At 34.8% G+C, this 19915-nt stretch overlaps 1 protein-coding gene across 1 annotated transcript; it reads right to left on the minus strand.

Annotated features, from left to right (window-relative positions):
* Positions 1-1434: 1434 nt before the first annotated feature.
* Aplip1 (JNK-interacting protein Aplip1) lies at positions 1435-14305 on the minus strand. The gene is made up of 8 exons (XM_028176415.2): positions 13845-14305; positions 13422-13660; positions 8444-8698; positions 8162-8362; positions 7920-8037; positions 7424-7586; positions 5442-5623; positions 1435-4701 (listed from the first exon to the last, which is right to left on the minus strand). Exons 1-8 carry the CDS (start codon positions 13964-13966, stop codon positions 4629-4631), a joined length of 1353 nt encoding a protein of 450 aa, XP_028032216.2. The 5' UTR covers positions 13967-14305; the 3' UTR covers positions 1435-4628.
* Between the last annotated feature and the right edge of the window lie 5610 nt (positions 14306-19915).

Genomic DNA, 19915 nt, shown 5'->3' on the forward strand with positions numbered 1-19915 from the left:
TCTGAAATAGATTTTTTTTATAGGCAGTCTCAAGGCAGTACCGCGGGCCAAAGTTAACATTACTTACATTGCGTTATTACTCATATTACAGTTATTACTTAAAACTACTAATCACATTCTTAAATATGCATTTTTTTTTGTTAGTATATAATAATAATACAGTAATCTTAATAAACTTGTACAAAGTTATTCAACTCTTCACTAAATAAATATAAAATTTGCACAAAAAAATCTCTATTTTGTTAAAAATTAAAGCTCACTTGACTCAAACTAGGATAAATTTTATTATTACACAAGATAGATATTTTTTACAACAGTATCATAATTATTATTTTTATTAAAAACGAGATTTAGTTATCTAAAGTTTATACCAATAAACTAATTTGGGTTGTTCATCAAGGTACGCTTTTTAGCACTTAAAGTACATACGCGGATTGCAAGTCGCGAAATACGATTGCCGTAAATTTTTTACCGAACGTCGTACGTGCACACGACCCGGCAGCGTCTAGCGTACTAAACTAACTGTCATAGGAACACTAGATTTAGGTGCCCTCAGTCTGTTAAATATTTAAATTATCGAACAAAACATATTCGTAAAAATGGTATTCGTTAAAATTTTATTCGTTAAAATTTCGGATAACATTAATCATTAATTTCGATCAGCACATTATAAATTAAACACTTTAATTCGTTTGAATTAAATTAAAATACCCTTTTGTTCTTTTTGTGTGCATAACATTATTTTTATTATGATGACCTATTCATTTGAATTCCACTAACGCTCAAATAAGTTACAAAAGTTGATGTAGGTAATTGACGTCAGATAGTTTCAAAGCCGGCGGGTATTTTCCTGAATTTTCTGAACGCATTATGCTTGTAACGCCATCTGTTGTACTTTCTTTAAATACTGGAAGTGAAAATACTCAAAATGATTTGAAGATGTCGCTGCAAGGTTCATTTGTTTTATTTATTAGTAACTAGCGGCCCGCTCCGGCTTCGCTCGGGTCTTTAACAAAAAATTCAAAATAAAAAATTATAATACACACACATTAACCCTTATATTTGCGTCAGGTCATTGTTTTTATACTGGTGGTAGGACCTCTTGTGACTCCGCACGAGTAGGTACTACCGCCTATTTCTGCCGTGAAGCAGTAATGCGTTTCGGTTTGAAGGGGGGGGCAGCCGTTGTGACTATACTGAGACCTTAGAACTTATATCTCAAGGTGTGTGGCGCATTTAAGTTGTAGATGTCTATGGGCTCCAGTAACCACTTAACATCAGCTGGGCTGTGAGCTCGTCCACACATCTAAGCCATCAGAAATAATAATAATAATGCTCAAAAAACTTTCATTGCCTTAATGTGGCATTTCATTGTGTCTTTAATTCTGTTGTCTATAGTATGTTGGGTGGGTTGCGTGAAATAAAATAAACACATCAGTCCAAATTATTTAATGCTTATGTGTTATTATATCGATTACGCTATGATGTATAAATGAAAAAATAAATAGTATTATATTTACTTTAAATAGCTTTTATAGTAACAGATAATGATAATGCTTCTCTTTTATGTTTATATACACAGTGTAAGGCGTGTATTGGATACAGTATCCTATCAATACTTAAGATTTTTCGTAGTTTAAAACGATTGCGAATATTCACTTTTTAAAGAACTAAAGTACAGCTAAATCTTTCGTCTTTATATCTTAAATATTCTTTAAACGATATGAAAATTGGAAATTAGCATTTCGTACTAATCTAAAAACCATAACTATTATAAGCTATACACTAACGCCATCACTCGTAAGGTAAATTGAATGGCTCATCGAACAAGAAAAACTCTATGCAGTTAACTTAAAACTATAAAAATGCTAAAAAAAATATAATTTGCAGTAAGAACACGCCATATACAGTTTTTAAATTATATACATCACAATGAAAATTTGCGTCGCTAAAAGTTAAATAAACAATAATGCCGCTTCTGTAACTAAATGATTTCTTCTCAATTAAATATCAATTAAAAGTTAAATACTTTGCTAATAATACTTTATATTTTAATACAAATTTCGAAACTTTAATAATGCAACTATTGTTTATGGATTCAATTAGGAGAGCATTATAAAAAAAAAAATGAAGCGAAAAATAATAATTATAAATACATTTTACACCAGCCAACGATCATAGAATATAACGGAAAAAGTCAATTTTATAAATTTAACCAAAAGACATCACGTTTTTACAGAATAACAATATACTTTAAGAAAATATTTGCATAGCATATTATTGCTTTCCATTAATTGCGTTACTGCTGCTCATTCATTCTAACCATATTGTTATCAACGTTACTTCGTTAATGCTGTAAGCATAGAATCACTCAGCATTGTAACTATAAATACCATCTATATGTATAATAATTATCCGGTAACAATGTAGACATTCATCATATATTTAATACATCGAGTTTAATAGTTTCCATATATTGTCATTTGTAGGATACGCATATTCTAAATATGAAACAAGGGTTTTATTTATATTTTTACATGACAAGACTAAGTATACTGTATTTAAATATAGATATATCGTTTTTTTTTTCTTCAAAGGCGCGATATTACATTTTATTATTGCTTCATTGCTCACTTTAGGGTACATTACAGAGTATCCAAAGAGAAAGTTAATATTTTATTAGCACAACTTGAAAACTCAGTATGAGAAACGTGGGGTCCAAGTTAAACGGTAGCTCAGCTTGTACGGGTTCCGGACGTACACGGAACCAGATCATCTGTTTTCTATGAGACTTCTACTACAAAAATGATTTGGTTCTACTACAAAAATGATTTAGTTCTACTACAAAAATGATTAAGAGTTCATTTCAATAAAGTTTAACTTGGAAACAAGTAATGCAGTCACCACTACAATGCAAGTACATACATTAACATTGCGCAGATATGAATAGTAATTAGCTAAAAATATTTATTTGATTGGATCGCAATGATTTTCTTTATGGGCTTTCTATATTTTTGGCGGTATATAAAATATTAACTTTCCTTCGTAATAAATACTCTTCACTATGATATTTATTAAAGATTACTATTTAAACCTTATCTTAATTCTTAAGCCAACGGATATTTGATAACAACGCATACAGTGAGTCAAACTGGTTTTAGATCATACACTCTAAGTAAATAAATTGCTAAGGTGCCTCAAAAATTTCATATAGATAATCTAAATGTAAAATGCTACAAATTTTTATTAAATTACAATCGATAAAGCCTTGTATCCACTTATTGTTTACGATTCGACTCCACGAGCGTTCCCAGCGTATTACTAAGTTTAAGAAATTTTGGTTTAAATGAAAAAGCAACGATTGTAATATCAAGCGAAAACAATCTAAGACAAATATTATAGAACTATATTATGAGATCCTGTTGAGATTTCATCTAATTCAATCATAAAAACACGCTAAAATACCATCAATTTCACAGTGTAATAATCAGGCTCGTACTTTCCGAAACACTGTAAATACTCAAAAATATTCTAGGATCTAAAAAAATATTCACAATTCAATTTAATATCTATACCAAAACTCAACTGATTCAATATCACAGAGTTCGAGATTCAAAATGATATTCGAACGCACTGGATAGTGCGGTACACACGTATTGCATTCGTCTCAAAGATGATATTTTTACGGCATCCATTTTCTCGAGAAAATTTACGACTACAATGCCACAAATATAAAAAAAAAAATTATGAATTATTTTATTATTATTATTATGTACAAAGTGCTTATTCTCGATTTTTTACGAATTTCCGGTAAATACTGAACACCACGGCCTAAGCCAAGTGGAGTTCATTTTCAGTTTTAATTTCATCTAATGTTTCGTATTATTATTATTAGTCGAAATGAATACAAATTGAGATACTTTATGTAGATTCTACATACACATTTTCAGGATTAATTAAATCCTTCAGAAATAACAAGTCTATGAGTAAATATGTAAATAAAATCGGGACATTTTGATTATTGAAACAAAAAAAAAACAACTACTAATTGAAACCAGAGATTAGGAGGTTAAGAATCTACGAATGGAAATATATATCAGCGACTTTCTAACGTTATACTTATTTAAAGGTCGATGCAGTATGTATATAAATACTGAAATGAGTTGCTGTAAATAGTCATGTACTTCTGTCTCTCTCTCTCTCTTAATATAATATATTAAAGTTAATAGTTTCGGAAGGCGGCTTGCGACTTAGCAACGACTTTGAAAATATTAAATACTTTGTGACAGGCATGTAGTGGATGGTCTGTTAATTTATGTCAATTTAATCTCGTAAAATCGGTACATTAGGAAGATAAATTAATTTTCAAATTATATTTTATGTAAATACTACATTCATTCTTTGAAGTTTAAAGCCTTTGAAGTAAAGCCAGAGATGCAATAACCACCGGAAAAACCCTTTAAATACAAGTGAACAATACATTTCACTAAGCAATTGACTCATTAGGGTCAGCGTAAATTTGCGACATTTGTTAATTTATAAAATAACCATTCACTAAACATGCCTGACATGATATAACTACAACAAAAAGCTTCAATAAATTACTGATGATTATTATCGTTCATTCCCTATTCTATGTAGATGTCCTCAATTGGGTACGCTGTCTCGATAAACTTCTGATAAAATCTTTGAAAAGCTCTCCTGAAAAAAAAGCAATACTGTAATTGGTCAACGGAGAAATTGGGTCGCGTTTCCGATCCGGTGGTGGATTCTGCGAAACACTGCTCTTGCTAAGGCCAGTGTTAGCAACACTTCCAGTTTGAGCCCCGTCAGCTGAGAAGCTGAAATAGCCTTTCAAGTCTATCAGCACAGGTAGGAAAAAAAAAGGAAAAATCTTGGAGTTCTGTGAGTAAGTTTCACAGGAAGTCCTCTGAGTAGTCGTTTGAGCTACTAATACCGTTTTTACCATCGCACCAACCGACAATTCAGAGTAGCAGAGTGCATTCTTACTGCTGAAACTGCTTTAAGAAATCCTTATTACTTCGTACTACGCTCCGTACATTCGAGAGCTATTATACGACCTTTCCTAGTAGTAATTCCCGATTCTTTCTATTAGCATTAAAACGCCATTTTATTATTTTGTCAGTTGCAAGCGTATTAAAAAATGTAATTCTTTAATGGCAAAAGTCGTTCGTAAGCCTATATTAAAAACTCTATACCTACAAGATAATCTTTGCCGGTGTCAAATGTGTAGAAAAATTATATTAATTAGTATGTAATGAATATGAATCAAGGTTGTTAGTAAAGGCTTCTTTATCTTTGTACTAGTTTTCAAGTTTTAATGCTGCTCTTGATGAAAACCGCTGCGTTGTAGAGTGAGTTTATTAGTTACTAGCTCACATTCGTTTTTAAAGCAGGACATAAGATGTACATTGTCTTACCCGACTGCTTCTGCGACTGGTCTAGTAGACTCCTGTCCTCGAAATACGTGGCAAGCGAATCGTTGAAGGGTCGGGTGTTTTGTGATGAAACCCAGGTAACGATGATCTCGAGGATGGAAAGCGCAAAACGATACGTTCTTCAGCGAGTAAAAGTAATCGATACAGGGTCCGTTGCGATTTCTCTGTACACAAAGAGTAGAAAATAATCAATTAACAAACCAGTCCAGTCAGATTACATTCGGTTTCCTGATATAAATTTCCGTATTTGGCATTCCAAATTAAACAAGCAGGATTGTGGTGTGCGCTGGGCAGAGTCATAAGAAGACTATACCGTCGCTGGTTTCGTAAAACCAACTTGAGCTATATTTAGCGAAAATAATGGCAGAATGGATTTTCTGAATATGGGAACGTGATATTTCAAATCAACACAGCCTACAGAAATACAGTTGTAGTTTTTACATAATATTTCTTTTTATATATTTTTTTGGCCCTAGGAGATTTAAAGTAATGTAACATATTACTAAAGAAATTTACAAAATTTGTAAACAAACGTGAATAAAAAAATTACTGGCGGTCGAACGTATTGTCAGGCTGCACTGGTAGGAGCCCCTGGTCTGTCCGTTTTTGCCACAAAGCAGTTACTCGTTTGCGATTCATGATCGGGATAGCGGTTAAACTATACAAATGCAACTTTAGAACCTACGTGTGAAGGTAGGTGACGGCATTCACGAGGTGATTGATATCTATGGCTTCCGATAACCACTTAAGCTGGTGGGTCGTGAGAGCGTACTATGAGAATGCAATGAAACAAATAACAAGCAATAACGATATTCACAATTCTTGAAACGGCAATTTAATTTGGGAAGCTAGCATAAAATGGAATGTGTACTTTTCAGTTTAATTTTTTAGTTTACCTTTAGTATCTAATGTAATTTATAGTATGGTATGTTATTCATTATGAGATGCTATTTATCAGCAATGTGAAATAAATCCCAGAGCATGTGTTTTAGCTCATCAGAATGATTGGCAAGGTGAGAAATAGATTCGTTTGTATTTAACTCATAATCTATGTTTCCTCGACGATAATGTTTTCACTTGTTTGCCATAAAAAATGTAATAATGAAATCACCGGTTTGTATGATCACGAAAAAGTGTTGCTTTCGAAATTGTCGAGTTTAATTTACTGAAATATGAAATTGATATTGAAAAGTGTACATATTTATGTAAACTGCTGAATATGTAGAGATTAAATACTAAAATATCATATAGTAAACCTTCATCTGAAGAAATCCAAACCTTCTCTTTTAACGTTACAGACGTAAAAGCATAGTAATGTATGAAGCATTATTATTTGTCTCACATAAAACACATGCGTTTGTTCCTTAATAATTCTTTTCTTGTAATAACAAATAGTTTCAAAATTTTTATTACGATAGACGTTAGAATGAATTATAGACTGTTTACGAATACCGAACTGTAGAACATCAAAATTGATGGACGTGTTTAAAAGAAATAACGCTTTAATTTTACATTTAGCACGTGTTGAATAATATTGTAAATATTTGGTTTTATCATCAGAGTAGTCACGCTTCAAACAAGTTGAACATTGAAATCGAATGATAATTTTACGAAGAAAATATGAAATAAGAAACCATTTGAAGATGTCCGTTTATTTATCATTTTTATCAAGGTTATTTGCAAGCAGCTATGTTCATCGTAATTAAAATATATCGTTTTGAAATTCTTTTGAACTCAAGAAATTTTTCATACATATTTATACGTATTAGCTGTTAGTTTTTAATTTTGAAGTTGAAAGCGGTATTTAAATTTCATTAAAATTATATAACTAGTAAAAGTTCGATTTTAAATTTAATTATTATGTTTCAAATAGGACGTAATGACGATTATTGGTTTGACACACGGATTACGAATGCACTATGAAATATAACGTCCAGACTTTAAGGAGTATGTCTTATACTTACCTCTGGCTTGGAGCGGTCAACCATACGAAGCCCCTGATCAGATACTTCAAGAATACAAGGCTGAATGGTAGGTTCAGTGCTGCATTCACCGACAATCTTTTTTACAGCTTGGCAAACGACACCTGTACCTTTATGGGCTAAAGTTTCTACGGAGCCCATATACCTATAAATAAATTAATCAAGAATACATAAATATAAAGATTACATATAGTTATAAAGTAAGTGTTACGGGTAACGGAAAGAAATACACACGACACAAGAACAAATATACCCAGATCTCGAACATTTTGAAATATCTTACTTCCTTTTCTTTCTTTCTTGTACTGATTCCGACCGAGAGCCGAGGTCGGCTCTCGTAATGCTATGTACTACTTACTTGCGGCTACTAACTATTAAGCTGTCGAGAAATTAACGGACAACAACATCTGGAACCCTACGAGAGATTTACCATATACAAAACTACGTTAAGAAAACTAAACCAAGATAAATTGCTCACCCTAATAAATATCGTTCCCTTTTTACTTTGGCATTTGCCGGGTCGAAGTCGTTGTAATCCATATCGACTGCGTAGGCGGAGGGAAAGATTCCTTGGTGTCCTGTTCGTAAATTTACACCTAAAACGAAAAACAGGATTCTTATTTATGAAAATTATTATACATAATATAAATAGGTGAGCTACATTAGAAATGTCACTTTAGTTGCATAATCTCGAATGAATGTGTAATAAGATCGCCCTACCTTCGCACCATAGATCTTCTGCTTCTTTTTGAACATAAATAGGATCCCCTATTTCCACCTCGATTTCATCGTGATGCCTAGGGTTAAATTTATGTAGGCCTCTGTGGGTTGCTTCAAGCATTTCTAGTTGACTATGAGGTACTGTGGTCATATTTCCTGCAAAATTCATTCCACTGATACTGCAACTGGACGAGGGCGACACTAAAATAATGAAAAAAACATATAAATATTTTTAATTAAAGTACTAGATTGATTTATTATTTGTTAAGTAACTGAACGAACCGTTTTGCTGTAAGGGTATTGGCGACAAACTCTTTGGACCCGTGTCGATAGGGGAATGTGCGGTGCTGTGTCCACTGTCGACATCTCCCAAGCTTTGTAGTCTCTCCGAATCTGGGCTGGAGTCTTCGTCGAGGAGATAGCCACATTTTAGCACGAGCAGTGGTCTGCTGTGACATCCTGGTCTTACGAGCATCCCGGTTAGAGCCCCAAGTTCATCAGCTAGAGATGCTGGTTGGCCACATGCTAGAATAGATGCTGTAAAAGTTAAAACGCCAAATGAGGAACTAAATCGTCACTTTAGACTCGTTACTTTTAAAAAAATATGCTTTTAATCCGATAATCAAGAAGTCACGCAATTATATATTTGTCGATGTTGCATGTAAGCATTAAACCAGGGCATTTTTAGGGTTCAGGTTTCATAAGGAAAAAATGGAACCTTTAAAGGATCACTTTGTCGTCAGACTGTCTATCATTGTTTTTGTGTGTCCGAAAATTCAAGTCGTTATTCTTATGAACACATATCCAGTTAGATTTAGTTCCAAATACAAAGGCTTTACGACCGAAGGAAGCCATACTCAATCACAAGCTTTTCAGTTAACGCAATTTATAGAGCACTCTCTGTTACTCTAGTATCATGAAATATGGTAAGAGGTTATGCTCTTATAGCACAAGTAAAGATAAAAGTCTAAAAATATTATATAATTCGTATCTTCGAAGTCAAAATTATAAAAAAATATAAAGAGTTGTTGTTGAACCTCAGCCTGAGTCTGAGTACTCGGGTATTACTCTCCTTATTGTCTTTCTTTTGTTTTTAATTTTTTATTATTATTAATAGTATTGTTACATCTCTATTGATATATTAATGTAATGCATGCTGTGATTGCCTCTAATTAGAGTTGCAGTTATCAATTGCTCTATACATGTCAATGTTATTTTATGTCTTACTGTAAACCCTGTCGGTAATCCTTAAATAAATAAATAAAATAAAAGTATTGTTTTGATAAACAAACTGCGTTACTGTTAGTTAGTGCAGCATTAGCTATTAAGTGGAAAATGAATGGGAGACACATTTTTTGATAGCAAAGACAACTTGTCTTTGCTATCAAAAAATTGGAGTACGGGACAAGCATAATACAATTGAGATTTCGACCTCGTATCTTAGGATGACGTAGCGGGAAGTAGACCAGGCACGGCATTCACTTTGTAATAAGAACTAATTTATACCAAATAGGGTCTGATCAAACTCAGTCATTTCGGCAATTAAAAAAAAACATATAATAAATAATCGTGTTATAAGATGTTTTTTTTTTCTGTGTTAGATTAGCTCTGCGTATGTTTGATTGTCTGTGTGTGTTGTGTGTGCCGGCGTGTGTTTGCCTGGGTGTGTGTGTGTATGTTTATCTCGGTAAAAAGAAATTATTATACTGATTATATTCTCTATGAAACGTTGTATAATATTAATTAAAACTGATTTCATAAATAGATAGACTTATTCGATGGGGTGGTAATTGTACATTTTTAATTTCTGTCACCAGTCGCTCAATCGCTTTGATTCATAACGTCAATGGACAGGGACAATGAATGTAGAATTAGGTAAACCGCATACAAAGTGTGTTTGCTCTGAATAAAAAATCCCTTTTCGGCGGGAAAGTAGAGAGTGATGCAACATCTATCGTTTTCTTTTAGCAAGCTTTATCTTTTGTAAGCGGACCAATAGTGTTTTAACTGTGTAGTTTTATTTTTATTTTGTAAGTTTAGGTACCCATATTTTGGAAATATATACCTACAAATTACCGAAGACTCTCTTCAAAAGAATCGATGTTATAAGTAAAATTTGAAATCTCCTATGTGACATTTTGGGCCAAAATAATGTTTTCATATATTATTAATGTTATTTTGAATACCTATACTCAGTAAAAGCAATGTGCATACCTCAATATTTCACTTTATTACGCGTCAATCTTAAAAAAAAATCTAAGTGTCGGTTTGCATTTAGAAGATTGCACAAAGTGGGAATGAGTTGCTCGCTCCGGGCATTTCAATATTGTAATAATTGTTATGTTATAATTACTTATTGTAAAAATGAATATTTAAAAAAATCTAATATTAAAAAAAAAAAAACTAATATTTCAAAAAAAAAAGACATGCCCGCTGAGTTTCTTGCCAATTCTTCTCAGGACGGAGGCTAATTCTTGTGAATTGGCGGTAGCTCTTTTGACGTTCAACAAGTATGTACTTTCATTTATGTTGAATAAAACTTTTTTGATTTGATTGATTTGATTGATTTGATTGATTTGATTGATTTGATTGATTTGATTGATTTGATTGATTTGATTGATTTGATTGATTTGATTGATTTGATTGATTTGATTGATTTGATTGATTTGATTGATTTGATTGATTTGATTGATTTGATTGATTTGATTGATTTGATTGATTTGATTGATTGATTTGATTGATTTAATTGATTGATTGATTGATTGATTTTATTGTAGATCAAAGTATCCTATGTGCTAAAAAAATATTCGGATAATATATTTTTCATGAGGTAGTTTTATTAGATTTTCTCGAAAACTACGTTTATACACATAGGAGATTTCAAATCTCGTGGTCATATTAACAAAACGCCTTATCTTGAACCAAAAACTCTCTGAACACGACTTTTGTTTACATCAGTTTCATTCCGTTTTTTTTTATATAACTTTTTGCAGTTATAAAAATTAGAAACAAACAAGGAATTAAAATTTATCTAGCAATGCCATAATGCTCTTAAGATGGACATGAAGGAATACGGAGTTCGCGAGTGATCATTCTTTCGAAATTGGGTCGTGCCTACCGTTACACGTGTTTTTGAAACTTTAAGTTTTGAAACTCACAAGAACTCATCGTCGGTAATCATTTTAAATTTAAAATAACCAGTGTTGTGGCAAATTTCATCGAATGAAATCGAAAATTGCATATCTTGTATAAAACTTCATAAAATGTTATAAGTTTTAGGTATTTTATTAGGTAGTTAGGAAGAACGCGTTCTGAACTAATTGTTAAAGCTGCTGTTATTCAGAACATTTTTTTACAACTACGATGTAATTCTAGTTAACGATGAATTTCAAAAACTAATATCTTAACTAAGCTTCTGTGTGGGGCAGCCTTTGTAACTATACAGAGACCTTAGAACTTATATCTCAAGGTGGGTGGCGCATTTACGTTGTAGATGTCTGTGGTGTGATTACTGGAGCCCATCTCCAGTAACCACTTAACACCAGGTGGGCTGTGAGCAGTCTCCTCCCGGTGATGGTCACGGGGCGACCTAAGGGGGCTGAGACTGCGCCGCACGCTACCGTCACTCTAGCGCGCTGGCACCAGGAGGACGGAACGACGCGTCGGCGGCTGCGGACTGCGATGCGGTCCGCATTTTCGTCGTCGCTGTCGTCGCCGAACATACTGTGGAAGAGCAACCCGGTCGGCGGTGTATCGCGTTCCGACCCGGCAGGCTGGTTCTGGCCCAGCGGGGTATCCCGGAACACCAGCGGCATCGCCCGGGCGGCCTGAAGGGCCGCCGTACCGCGGAGACTGACGTCGTTGGTCGTCGACTATCGCCTCGACGACCCGTCGGTCGGGCGTCCTCGGGGTGGCGCCGCGTGTCTGGTTGTAGTGTTGACCGCGGGAACCCCCCTACTCTGACCGGGTTTTGACCCCGGACGGAGATCGGACGCCGGTGTAAGAGCGCAAGGGAGTCGTTTAGTGGGTGGGCCCTAAATTCCTTGGGCCCGCGGTCTGCTCTCAATACCTGCAGATCGTTGAGTCTCACATACCCCGCGCGCCCCCTAGGCGCGGGGACCTCGTAGGAGGTTCGGCCCTCGGACCGGAAAAAAAAAAGGGTGGCGCATCTACGTTGTAGATGTCTATGGGCTCCACTTAACACCAGGTGGGCTGTGAGCGCGTCCACCCATCTAAGCAATAAATAAAAAAAGCTTCTGATTCAATTTAGAAAATTTAGGTCAAGTCTTCATTGTTAGTTAATAATCGCATATTTAATTAGCAAAATGTCAGTTGTTTTTAATAGGTTTTTAACTTTGTTTTCCAACAATAAAGTAATTTACTAAAACCAATTGAGCTAAATAGTTCATCATTTTAATTAAAACTATTTTAGAAATCAGTAGGTGATTAGCTCGGTGGTGCTGTAGCTAGCGCCTTTGTCGGCTAGGTCAAGGGTCTTGGCTTCAATTCCCACATCGGGTAAGCATTTGTGTGATCAACATGTTTGTACGCTCTGTCTATGTATTCAATATCTAAATGTATATACGTATATAATAAGTATGTATATCGGTCTATTGTTATCATAGTATAGGAAATGCTAGTTCTAACTAAGATTATTCTATTCTATTCTATCAGCCCATGGACGTCCACTGCTGGACATAGGCTTCCCCCAAGCCTCGCCACAAAGACCGGTCCTGTGCTGCCTGCATCCAGCGGATCCCCGCGAATCTCAATAGGTCGTCGGCCCACCTTGTGGGAGGCCTACCCACGCTACGTCTTCCAGTAACTAAGATTAAGGACTAACTAATTAAAAAATAAGGACCTAAACCATCCAGCCTAAGACCAAACAGCCTAACCGACCAACCTAAAATTTCAGGAGCAGACCAAGACGTAAGGCAAGTACAAATGCACCTAGATACCAAATTCGGTCATTGAATCCGGATATGAGTTACAACGAGACAATCAGATTTGGAATTTGCGTTCATAGACGATTGTTATGTTGACCATTCCTATAAAAATAAACTATTCTTATTTGACTTTCAATGTTTAACGTAGTGATTATATTCTCTTTAGTCGCTTAAAAATGATTTATTGACTCGACATAAATGTTTTTACTGATAATAACGATCGCTAGGCCTGAAAGAATAAAGTGATCACAATCGCTACGCGCAGTTGCATTGAACACGAAAATGTATTAAATATCATCAATAATGGATCTTACATTTTTTATGTTTCGGGATCTCAGGGAGTTTTCTCCTTCGCCTTTCGCCATTTGTAAACGTCTGGTGACGAGGACTACGTTGTGTGTCTGCTGCGTCTGCCGGTGGCGGTGGAGACTCCGGATTTTCCGGAATAGATGACCGACCATCGGTTTCGCCTACACATCCTCTGTCTTCTTCGGGACTACCTTCACTTTTCGAGGAAGGTGACTCATCTTCGAATCCAACATTTGGCACTAATCTATACAACGATAGCATGTGTATCACTAATGTATCTAAAACAATCCGTTGCGCGACAAATTATAGAGGGAATCCAAATAACATAGCAGCTCACGTGACGCGAATTAGTGTATCACTTGCGATACGCGTAAAAATGAAAGGCGGCCCGTGTTGTATGTCAATGATAACAATGAATTTGTACTCACGAGTAAAAAGGCGTTGGGGCCTTAATGTGTTGCGGTAGTCTATCAAAAACTCGTCGAAATTCTTCAAACTCGCTATCGGCCATGTCGCTACACCTGATTGTTGAGCAGAGAGAATGTCGCATGCGCGACTGCTCCCTGCAACTCTATCGACCCAGACATGTCTCTTAGACAGTAATAGCACACAGCTTTCAAACAGTAGAAATGCGCGCGCATCGCTGGGGACCAGAGCGCAAGCGTGCTTTTGTCACCCTAATACAAAACAGGATTTGGGAGTGTGAATTTTATGCTTATGCGTGTGAGTAAATATTAGCGGAGCCCACATGCAAGTCAGTCATGGCAGGTTTTTTTAGTACTGTTGCACTAAAAATACAAATTCGTAGCTGCAATGAACTTCACGGTGGTTAATCAAATATTATTTACTTACTGAAGCATGCTTACAGATTAGGTACTATAATAGAAAAAAAAAACTAAAATCAATGAGTGAATTATGCGCGTGTGCGAATAAGAGATGTTACATTAGTAAATATATAATTGTAAAGACGAGAAGGAATAGCAAAGACTAGTCATAACGCTATTTTTTATTTCGATCACAGAACACGATCAATGTAGGATTTGTAACGAAAATGGGTATTTGTTAGAGAAAAAAAATTGTATAATAACGTGCTAAAAATAAATTTGGTATCCTTTAGATGCATAGAATAGAATAAGTTATTTCAAGCTGCTGAAACCACAGCACTGTGCACTTAGAAATAAATTAAATTAGGAGCACCTCATTTGGAGTTTCTCTTTTCTCTTTTGAAGTGGAGTTTCACGGCGTTAGTACATCAGGGCGTAATAACATCACACTATTTTAAAACAGTTGGATAGAAAATTGACTATGTACTTGCAATAAATATTAATCTATATATAGGTATATATATATATATATATATATATATATATATAAATGAATTGCTGTTCGATAGTTTTTATTTTTATTGCTTAGATGGGTGGACCCACACAGCCCACCTGATGTTAAGTGGTTACTGGAGCCCATAAACATCTACAACGTAAATGCGCCCCCCATCTTGAGATATAAGTTGTAAGGTATCAGTATAGTTACAACGGCTGCCCCACCCTTCAAACCGAAACGCATTACTGCTACACGGCAGAAATAGGCAGGGCGGTGGTACCTACCCGCGCGGACTCACAACAGGTCCTACCACCAGTAATTACGCAAATTATAATTTTGCGGGTTTCACTTTTATTACACGATGTTATTCCATGCTTAACCACCTGAGAACGGGAGTTGGTCACTGTAACCAACTGCGGCAGAGATGGGGCTGGACGGAAAACGAAAGCTGTGAATGCGGATGCCCAGAGCAAACTATACGCCACATTGTCATGGAATGCCCACTAACGAGATTCGCAGGCCAAGTGGAGGATCTCAAAAACGTAACAGAGGAAGCTATAGATTATTTCACAAACTGTAAATTTAAATTATAACCACGCAGTGTAAACGAATGCCATACGATAAATAAATAAATAAAATTCTTTCACCGTGGAAGTCAATCGTGAACATTTGTTGAGTACGTATTTCATTAGAAAAATTGGTACCCGCCTGCGGGATTCGAACACCGGTGCATCGCTTCAACACGAATGCACCGAACGTCTTATCTTTTAGGCCACGACGACTTTCGCTAAAACTCGAGAACGGCTGGACCGATTTGGCTAATTTTGGTTTTGAATTATTTGTGGAAGTCCAGAGAAGGTTTAAAAGGTAGATAAATATGAAAATGCTCGGAATTAAATAAAAATATCAATTTTGTTTTTCCTTTAATGTGTCCCCCAAAAGTTTATGTATTTTATTTATCGATTGAGGCACTACAAAGTCTGTTGGGTCAGCTAGTAGTAAATAAATTCATTGAAAGGATTGAAGATTATATTACAACGCCATCTATTGCGGTATACTTGTACTTTAAAACAAATCAGCGTAACTTAACAGAATTGAGTTACTTCAATAATAGATGTCGCCGTCAGATCAGTAAATTTTCGTATTCTCCTACTTTTAATATTCAATTGTGTATTTAATGACATCAAATACTCCGGAAAATAATAGACTGAACTGCGTTTTCTGTAATATAAATACAGAGAGAGTATATTAATATTATAATAATTTTATGTAAAAAAATAATTACTCACCTGTAATATAAATATGAAAACAACATTTAAAGCCCTTAATATCTCTATGTAAATTAATATTTAACACAATAATATTCAATATTATTATGTAAGGTTAAATTATTCTCGACATTGAATGACATGTAAGTGAACTTGTCTAAGAAAAATCTTTTTAAAAGGTTTTTTCCTTACATATACATATAAAATTATATTTACAAATTTCAATTTTTCTATATAGTCTTTCTTCGTTGTAGAATGAATGTACGTTTATATTAAATTATATTACAAGTTAAAATTAGTACGCAGTCCGATGATAATTAACAATCAACATTAAGTAACCCGCAAAATTTTCTTTAATAGTAGAATTTCCTGGATATCTATGGACGAATTCAAATATGTACTATGTACTATATGTAATATTCAATTATGTATGCAAATAAGAAGAAAGAAATAAAAAGCATTGTACCTCTTTGCAGTAATCGAACTTCGGCAATAACTACATATTATTATAAGGTCAAGAGCACTTTTCTAGTCAGTGCTTTATTGTCATCTAATCATCAGTAGACAGCGGCTTGACTTAGCCCTTGGAATTGCTGATGTCCATGATTAACATTGGCCAATCATTATATTCCATACACATGTATACAAGACACATTCAGAAATTTATAAGTCGTCGTGGCCTAAAGGATAGGACGTCCAGTGCATTCGTGTTCAGCGATGCACCGGTGTTCGAATCTCAGGCGGGTACCAATTTTATTAATTAAATACGTACTCAACAATTGTTCACGATTCACTTCCACGGTGAAGGAATAACATGTCATGTAAATTCAACTAGTCCACGCAAGTAACATTTCTATGTAGCAATTGATCTGGCCTTGCAGTTCTTTTGAATCAACATAGGTAATGCTTTTTGGAATATTTATTTCAAAACTTTATAGCGTAAAAAATAAATACTATAATACATCACTAAGCGTACTTACAGGAATCTTTAAGATTGGCTGTACTATGACTATGTTTTTACATCAAAGAGAAATGCAAAAAAAATCATTGAAATTTTATGATTTCTATACCTATTCTATATCTATTATGCATATTATGTTCTTTTGAAAGCTTTTTCTTTAGATTTTGTTTAGGTGTAGATTTAAGATACCTTCATTTCATTTTGTTTCAATATATAATATAAATTGCTACTTTTTTAAACATTTTAATTAAAAGTAAATTAATTAATCCATACTTTAAATTCGATTGGAAATTATCTTAGCACGGATGCTATTGACTCTACCTATTGCTATTGACTATGTAATTTTGACCAATTATTAAATATTTTTTCAGCTGATCTCTTATCATTAAAATACAAAATACAGAACGAACATAGATAATAAAATGTTTAACAGCAAATACAAAAAAAAACTGATTTACCCGTATAATAACAGCTCTGCAATATTTTAAAACCATAACAATATTTTCTCTTCTCTATCTGATTCTGATGTTAAAATTCTTGTACTTGTAGTCGTCTTTCACAAATAAATCTTCAAAAGCCGATTTTATTGACATCTAAACTGTAGGTACTTCCGCACTGTTTTCAGTCGAAGAATTTCTCAAGTAGTATGAGGTCGCCAACGTCAATATAGCTGCTGGAGAGGCTTTGCTTGTTGACTCTCCTCGAAGAACGTGCTTCAGTCACGATGTGAAGGATGAAAGACCTCTTTAGCAAAAAGAAAATGATTCACGTCATTGTTCTCGTGTATTTTCAGATTATTTTTAAGTAATTATAAATCGAAGGCAGAATTAAGGGCGGTGTGCATCGTACTTTTTAAAGGTTAACAACTGCGGATGCGGTCTTCATGAACCACAAATATTATTAAAACTAATTTTATAGTTATAACTTTGGTGCCTACGGACGCCTGCGTCGATTAACTTTACTTTTTTTTGGATACTTTACTACCCATCAAATAGCAAAATAATAAGCTCATAATAATAACCTTTAACCTCAATGGTGTGTAGAGCATGTCCCGAAAGGTATGAGTTACAATTGTTTTCCACAAGAAGGGTGGTGTAGTCGTTCGCTAATTTCTGAAAATAAAAATCGGTTGTCTGTAAAGCCGGTTTACTGACGATAGTTGAACGTGACAACGTCATAAGAAAATACGGATGGAATTGTTCAATTTTTCAATTATCGCAATCATCGTTGCTATAAACAATTGACACCACATTCACTTTTCACTGAACTTCATACTTGACGAAAACATTTAAATGTATTATTGTATAGCAGCTGTCCACGTGGATGCATCGCTCACTGAAGTAGGAGAGAGACAGATGTCGAACGCCGCCGAACGCGGAGGCCGATTGTGCCTCTTTGTCGCTCGTTGCGCGCTCTCGCTTGCACTTCAAGCCTTAAATAGAACGCCTCATGAGTCATGTTTTTTCGTACGTGCAGCCGGCTCCATCGAATTATATGACGTTGTCACGTCAATAAAGAAATTTTGATGCATAATTTAAGTAACTAGCCTTACAAACTTCGTTTTTCCCTCCTCCTTGCGTCGATAATCCTCAGTGCTGAGGGTCGTGGCCTCCTCTAATAACTTTCTCCTGCATTATCTTGCGCCATTCCTGCCTGTCCTCGGCTGTGTGGATAGCAACGTGGACTGAGGTATTGAGCGTGGGGCGTATTTGGTCCGACCAGCGCATTGGATTTCTGCCTCTGGGCCTTCTTCCGCATAGATTATTGGTAACATACATTAAAATTGACCAAAAATACATTACATTAACAAAATTGATTACCGTCAATCCCACGATGAGTAACTCTGTAACATGATGATCTCTCTGTATCAACAGAATAAAATTACCAAAGACAGTGTGGCTCAGAAAAATAATTGCAGACAGTTACACCTCACAGATATCATTAAAACCAAACATAATAAAATCAAATTAAAACCATGAAAAGTTTCGAAAACTTTTCAATAGAAAAGTTTAATTAATTAGTAAATAGTAAATTAATCAAAATATGACATTGAAAAAAATATTCAATGTCATATTTTGATTAATTTTTTAAGTATTTGTGGTAGTAGTAAAACGACCTAAAAGGCATGTACTGATTTTCGGTACAAAAATTCCTTTAAGATAATATAAATACTATATTTATAATCTGTATCTGTAATGTATGGAAAGTAGAGGGGAAAGAGGTCGACCGAAGAAGACATGGAAGGAGTGTGTGAATGACGATATGAGAGAGAGAGGAGTGAGTGTTGAGATGACGGATAGAAGAGAATGGAACAGAAAAATTTGCTCTGCCGACCCCACCTAGTGGGATAAGGCGGAGAAAAAGCAGAGAGATTTATAATCTGTACGTTTAAAATTAGGACGCATCGGATAAAAACTGGAATATCGACGAAAACGCCGGGAAGTCTCACAGGAAATCAAATTAAAAGCGTCGAAGGGGAATATCTACGTAAACGTAGATTAAACGGTACAGTTTATTGCCAACAATATGACGATAAATTACAAAAAGATTGATCGAGCACGCTTTTAATGTCTCTTTTAATTCTAAATTAAAACGATAATACACATTGAACGTGACTTTTCTCGTAAGCAGTTTTGCTATCTTGTAAAAAAGGAAACCGTTTTAATGGGTAAGGTCGAAGTTAATGATGTTCATACATGTGGTCTGTATTCATATTAAATCCAGCGTAACGAGGCGTGAATGACGCGTGAGATAGTTTGGGACGCCAACCTTTGTGAGAGTCATGCCCAGTTCATAGCATGAGGGTTATATCTGAATAAGCGAAGCTAACATTTTAAAGCCGATGTCAATTATTAAAGTTTTTATTTTTTATTGCTTAGATCGGTGGACGAGCTCACAGCCCACCTGGCATTAAGTGGTTACTGGAGCCCATGGACATCTACAACGTAAA

The sequence above is a fragment of the Bombyx mandarina genome, chromosome 01, assembly GCF_030267445.1.
Source record: "Bombyx mandarina strain Sakado chromosome 01, ASM3026744v2".
Classification (NCBI taxonomy): Eukaryota; Metazoa; Arthropoda; class Insecta; order Lepidoptera; family Bombycidae; genus Bombyx; species Bombyx mandarina.